The sequence below is a fragment of the Onychomys torridus genome, chromosome 3 (genome assembly GCF_903995425.1).
Source record: "Onychomys torridus chromosome 3, mOncTor1.1, whole genome shotgun sequence".
Lineage (NCBI taxonomy): Eukaryota > Metazoa > Chordata > Mammalia > Rodentia > Cricetidae > Onychomys > Onychomys torridus.
Genome location: NC_050445.1, coordinates 128,127,992 through 128,134,672, shown reverse-complemented (window position 1 = coordinate 128,134,672; position 6,681 = coordinate 128,127,992). Strand labels below are relative to the sequence as shown.

General features: G+C 46.5%; 1 protein-coding gene across 1 annotated transcript in view; it reads right to left on the bottom strand.

Annotated features, from left to right (window-relative positions):
* Positions 1-1,072: 1,072 nt before the first annotated feature.
* Positions 1,073-6,681, bottom strand: part of Rpia (ribose 5-phosphate isomerase A) — a 30,585-nt gene continuing 24,976 nt past the window's right edge. Inside the window, exon 9 of the mRNA XM_036180274.1 lies at positions 1,073-2,006. Coding sequence (XP_036036167.1) covers positions 1,912-2,006 — 95 coding nt within the window. The 3' untranslated portion in view covers positions 1,073-1,911. The remainder of the gene's footprint in view (positions 2,007-6,681) is intronic.

Below are 6,681 nucleotides of genomic sequence, written 5' to 3'. Positions count from 1 at the left end.
GAAAAACCGCACATTAACATTCAAAAGCCCTAGTTTGATCACGTGCCAAAGCCCGTGAAGCCAACAGGAAATTTACATGTGATGTGGAGCAAACAGGTGTTTCTGAAACCCAACTAATCTTGTTTATCTTTATCCATGAGTTAAATCCACACCACACGAACTGGCTTGTTTTGAAAACTTAACTCTATCAAATTTCTCGGCTCTTTCTGCACTAAAGTTGTTGATGAACCAATTAAAAATAATGCACTCCTAGCCCAGCCTTCGTAACAGCACCGGAGGCAGCTAGCCATGGAGAGCACTTTCTGAGTAAAAAAACAGAATTCAGCAAGGGGGGAAATGCCTTTGTTGAAAACATGGCTCCCCTGTTTAGCCCTGGCTATCCTGGAACTCACTCTGTAGACCAGGCTAGCCTAGAACTAAGAGAGCCACCTGCTTCTGCTGGGATTAAAGATGTGTGCCACCACACTGGGCTGGAAAATGCCCACTTAGGGCTCAGTCTTGGATAACTTTTATTGTGAGACTTGATTCAGCAGAAATTTGGATGTCAACCCGCGTAACAGAGTTCAAACGTCAAAGCAGAGGCAATGAGTACCATGCAGCGTTAGCATGAGGGGAACCAGGGCTCACTGCACAGGGCTGTTTACCAGAATGGACCCGTGAGGCCTTCTAGAACTACCACTGAGCTGGTCACCTTCCTCTATGAAGCTTTTTCTAGATGGTCTGCTGCTTACTAGGCAGTTTATCTGAACACTAGACTAAGGGAAACGAGAAAATTCCAGTCTCTTTTCCTGCTGATCAACTTCCATGACTAAAGGTCGAATACAGCAGCTGAGAATGAGCAAACATGTGCTCGGCTCTGCTGCCCTCACGAGGACGGAGAAAATCCACACTGCAGCAAAGGTCTCCGGAACTCACAGGTCCTTGTTTCAAAAAGGAGATGATAATCTGCCAGAACAGAAGCATTTGCCTGGCCTGTCTCAGATTCCTGAGTGGCTCTCACTCTTATCTGATATAAACCAGGTGATCAAAACTGATCCCCTCATCAGTGCAATATCCACAGTAAACACAAGGGTCAAAATGGCACAAAAATGTTTATTTCAACCTTCAAACAGCACAGAGAAGCGACAGCTTCTGATGCCAAATCACACAAGTGTTATTGGAGGAACAAAACAATATAAACAGAAAGAAAATCGTTCAAACAACAAAAAGTAAGTGCTGCACATCTCATACCATGCTATGCACTGCCAGCAGGAGAAAGCTTCCCACCATGAGGTCCCAACAGCAGGACCCAAGCAAAGCCAGGGTCCCAGAGAAGGTGCATTCTCGCCTGGGAGTGTATCCCCAAGTCACCACAAACCCGGATGCTCCACTCAGACTTGTGTAAACCTCATCTGAAAACGTAACTTTGGGAGTGACACAATGAAAACAACCTCAAGACAGAACAGAGTATGGCAAGAAAGTAAGCAGGGTTTCCATAAGGCATCAGGAGACACTGCTGGCTGGCTTAAGGAAATGTTGGGTTGTTATTTCTCAGCAAATCCAAAACCTCAGAAGCTTAACCAGCAGGTCAAGTCAAAGCTTTCAGAGACAGTCCTGACCACCTGTTTTCATTTATACATTTTTTTTTGTTTTAGTAAATGTTTCATATAAAACATAAAATCAAGTTCTATTTTATAAAAAAAAACTGAATATCTTAATAGTAAAAATATATATTTAAATTTCTTTTTAAAAAGACACATAGCAATACTTCACAAGACTGGATTTGACCACCCCCTCACCCACCCATGGCCAGCTGTCCCTCTGGCACTGTGAACAGCTACATTAAGGTACATTAAGGCAAAGGCTCCTGGAGAGGCATGTCCACTGTGCCTGGGCTGGAGACTCAAGATGAGCACCCTGCTCCTCACAGGGTCAGAAGGGCTTCTCCCTCACATTCACTGAGCCATCCTGCATCCCAAAGTAGACTTTCTCAGCCATGTTGATGAACAGGCCTGTATCCACCACACCTGCGGAATGAAGAATAGGAACATTGAGATCCAGCTTCCCAAGACAAAGCAAACATCCAGGGTCCCTGGGAGCAAACATCACAAATAGCACCAGACAAAACACAGAACTAAAGCCCTGCTCTCTCACACAGCACCGGAAAGAAACCAGGGCTATCTTTGTTCCTTCTGGCACCACTTCTTCCACTACATCATGGCTTACTCTGTGTACCCAGTGTGCCAGCTTCATCCCACCCTGGTGCCTCTGCTCACGCTGTTCCCCTCGCCTGACTGGCCATCAGTAAGAGTCAAAGTTGGATGCTCCTCTTCATCCTCCCGTGTCTTCTACAGGGACCCCCAAGACTGTGCTACACAGACCCCACTCCTCCCAGGTATTTTAGTGACACCAGCAGCCCAGAAAGTCCTCCAGAGTAGGAGATATTCACAAAGCATGCACCTGACAAAGGAGTCACATCAGAACACAATTTCTCAAGTCACTAAGTAAAAGACACCCAAAAGAAAAGTGAGTAAAAGACTTGAACAAGTACTTCTTTAAAAGAGCAATCCCGCAGGGCGGTGGTGGCGCACGCCTTTAGTCCCAGCACTTGGGAGGCAGAGGCAGGCGGATCTCTGTGAGTTCGAGGCCAACCTGGGCTACCAAGTGAGTTCCAGGAAAGGTGCAAAGCTACACAGGGAAACCCTGTCTCAAAAAACCAAAAAAATAAAAAAAAGAGCAATCCCAAAAAGCCAGTGTTTAAAAAGACTACTTGATCACCAGAGTAAGCAACGACAGTTGCTGAGGCTTGCTAGCCATCGTCCAGCTCCAGGTTCAGTGAGAGACCTGACTCAAAGGAAGACAGGACACACAACCTTGTCCTCTGGCTTCTGCACATACACACATGCAAACAGAGTAGCATGAATTGTTACATGCTTGTTTATACATGCATACTGACAGTGGACTACTCAGCAATGAGATTTAGCTAACTATATATGGCCTTCATAAAATGTCTGTAACACACATATCCTACAGTGAGATACACTGGCCAACTATCAAAGGGTGATGAACCTGGTGCAGGGAACAGGGGCCGTACTTGGTTCCCCATACTGGTAAACGGTGCTCTGAATGTGGGCAGCACTTTAATGTCACTTTGTAAAATGAGAGGAATCTTTTCGTCTAGTCCTCCCATGCTAGCACAAGGCTGGTGTGCGTATGACCACTAGCAGGGATCTAGTCTCTTGTGAGTCAGCATGTAATAAGCTGAGATGAGAGAAGGCAGAACACAGCTCAAGCACACTGTGCCATTACTTGGGTTAAAGTGGGGACGGCAGAGGAGTTTCGACCTTTGTTTCTGTGGAAGATCACCTCAGAACAGACCACACAGCTCTTTTAGTAACACTGGCCATCTTCAGACAGGGTAACTAGCTGCCTGAAAAAGAAGGGGTGGGGCACTTGCCACTGCTTCCTCCTAATTTTGAACAAGGTAATCTCCAAAGGCTAAGTAAACTAAAACATCCGTGGACAGCTCTCACCACAGCAAACCGGCATGGAGTGGCTGAAGAGGGAAGGTCCGGCACACCCCGCCTGCACAACCAGAGCTTCCCGAGAACGGACAAAGCAGCACTCACACTCATTCTGATGAACACCTTCGGAGCACACCCGAGAAGCTTCCATCTGGCCCCAGAGACATTCAACCACTTCAAAGGCTACAAGAAGTATCAGGGCAGCTGCAGCATTCTAGGACCTCGATCTATAAGGGGCTAGGACTGACTGATCCCCCCACCCCTAACAAAATCAGGAAAGGGCAGAGCATGCTGAATGTGGGCAGAGGACAGAGCCATGAAACACACAGAGGGGCTATTTTCTGAGTGTCTCGTTGTGTAAATGCACCTGGGAATAAACAAAGCTTGCCCATTCCTCTTCCCTGGATGTTTTCCAACAGCAAGTCTAATGGGCAGAAAGGACGAGAAAAGGAGAGCCAACGACAAACATGGATGGACCCGTGGTAAAATACCAGCTTCCAGCTTCCGCACTCTCTTTTTTTTTTCCCCAGAGCTGAGGACCAAACCCAGGGCCTTCAAGCACTCTACCACTGAGCTAAATCGCCAACCCCCTCACTCTCAACTGTAACTCTGTGTCTCAAGGATACAGATTCTTCATGCTCAGTAAAAGGCATCATGGACAAAACTTCCTCAGGTACAAGAAAGGCCTGGGGAAGAGCAAGAGAGCCCCCTAGTGGGCACGGGAGGAACCCGACTTCCCATTCCACCCTGAGTCAGTCTGTATTAGCAAAGGCAAGTGCACTCTGCCACCAAGCATGACCTGCACATCATCTTCCTCCTGCCTTCTTGGCCTTTTAGAAAGGTCACACTAAGCAACAGAGTAATTCATCTGCTTTACATAATTAATGGAGAAAATATTGTCACAAGACTAAAGACTGCCAGAGGCTGGATTTGGAAATAGCTGCCTTATTAAGCAGCATAAGTCACACTGGTTTCATTCCCAACTAGCACAAATAACTTAGAATCTAGGGGAAAGACAAAACAAAACTGGGGGGTGGGGGTGGCACATGCCTTTAATCCCAGCAGAGGCCGGTGGATCTCTGAGTTTGATACCACCCTGATCTACAGAGTGAGTCCCAGCACAGTCAGGACTGCAGAAAAACCCTGTCTCAAAAAGATTAAAAAAAAAAAAAAAAAAGGAGGGGATGTCAGTGGGCACTGAGACAAGGTCTCATGTACTCCAGGCAGGCCTAAAATCCATAATGTAGTCAAGGAAGTCCTTGACCTCCTAATCATCCTGCCTCTACCTCCCAAGCACCAGGATTACAGGTGTGTGTCACTACATGGGCATTAATGTAGTAGATTAATGACGACAATAGTGTATCCTTCCTCCCTAGAGACTTTATTCATCCCAAATTGTTCACCAAATTGTGGTGATCTAACTCATTTAATCCTCACAACAGCCCTATAAAGTATGTTGTGGGATGGTCCTTCTGTACGCTGTGAAAGTGTGTTGATAATAAAGCTGTTTGGGCCTATGGCAAGGGAGGATAAGGACAATCAAACTGAGGACTCAGAGGAAGGAGGGTGGGTTGACAGACTCACATGAGACAGCCACCCAAGGAACAAGATGCCAGAGGACTGGTAAGCCACAGACCATGTGGCAATAAATAGATTAATAGAAATGGGTTCATTTAAATGTAAGAGCTAGTTAGTAATAAGCCTGAGCCATCGACCAAGCATTTATAATATAAGCCTCTGTGTGGTAATTTGGGAAGCAGCTGCTGGGTATTTGGAATCCAGTGAACAGGACAGAAAGCTCCACCGCTGTTTACAAAAGTAGGTACTAGTATTGGAGCTTCTACAGAGGAGAAATTGAGGCACACTGCTGTTAGCTAGGGGCTCCAAGTTCACACAACTAAAGCATAGATGGGTGAGAATCTTTATCCAAGCAGTCTTCTCCCAGCAGCCACTCAGCCACTATTCTCTGATAAACAGATTTTATCTACCTCACTACCCATATATGATCTAGACAGTTCCTCAGCACTGCAAGCATGATGCCTTTCAAATCACCTCCTCCTTTAAATCCCCTCCTACAAGCTCTGACACTCAGATTTCTTAAGCCTGGACTCCACTTAATCTCTATCCAGCTCATCCAATCTTCCCCCAACTCCTACTTAATTAGCCCTTGGCATAAAGTCTAGGCTTACATCATACGGCCTCATTTCAACATGGCACTTGAGTGAGTAAGCATTCAAGTTCAGGGTCTAAGGGTTGGAGAGATGGCCCAGTGCTTAAGAGAGCATACTGCGACTGTGCCTGGGTCCCACTGCTGGACACAGGCCACTCCGGGAGGACCTGACCAACTTGGCCCCAGTTTCCTGCCAATCGGAGGGCCCTGCAGGAAGGCTCCCCTTTTCCAAGACTGCAGGCAGACCCTGCAGTCTCCACACCCTGCCCCCACACCCATCTGCTGGAGACCCCAACCCCTTCCTGAGAATCAGAGACCAGCCCCAAGCTTCCATTCTGCCCTGGAACTCCCACCTGGACCAGAGACCAGAGGAACTACCATCTGGACAAGAGGAGCTCCCATCTGGACAAGATAAGGAGACCCCAGGGACTTCCTGAGACTCAGAGTCCAGCCCCCCAGCTCCTATCCAGCCAGCACTCTCATCTGGACCATCGCTCCCATCTGGCCCAGAGCTTCCATCTGGACCAGAGAGAGGCTCCCTAAATCTGTCAGCTCTGTATGGACCAAGTACACTGATAAGACCAAGAACGAACACAAGAGTAGATGGGCAGACATCAAGGCAGAAGTACATACAACAAAATAAAGAGCAATAGAGCACCACCAGAACCTAGCCCTTCTCCAACAGCTAGACCTGAACATCACGGAATGGAAGAAGAAGAAAACAACCTTATAAGTAACATCATGAAGAGGCTAGAGCCTTATATAGAAGAAATCAAAAATAAAGTAGAGGAATAGACAAACAAAAAATAGGAAGAACGCTATAAAAAACTAGAGGAAAGGACAATTAAAGCAGAAGAAAACAATAAATCCTTGAATGAAAATCATGAAAAACCAAGGGAGACAATCCAAGAGCTGAAGAGGGAAATAGAAAAAATGAAGAAGACACTAGCAGAAGGAATGCTGGAAATAGAAAATCAGAGTAAACAAACAGGAACTTCAGAGGCAAGT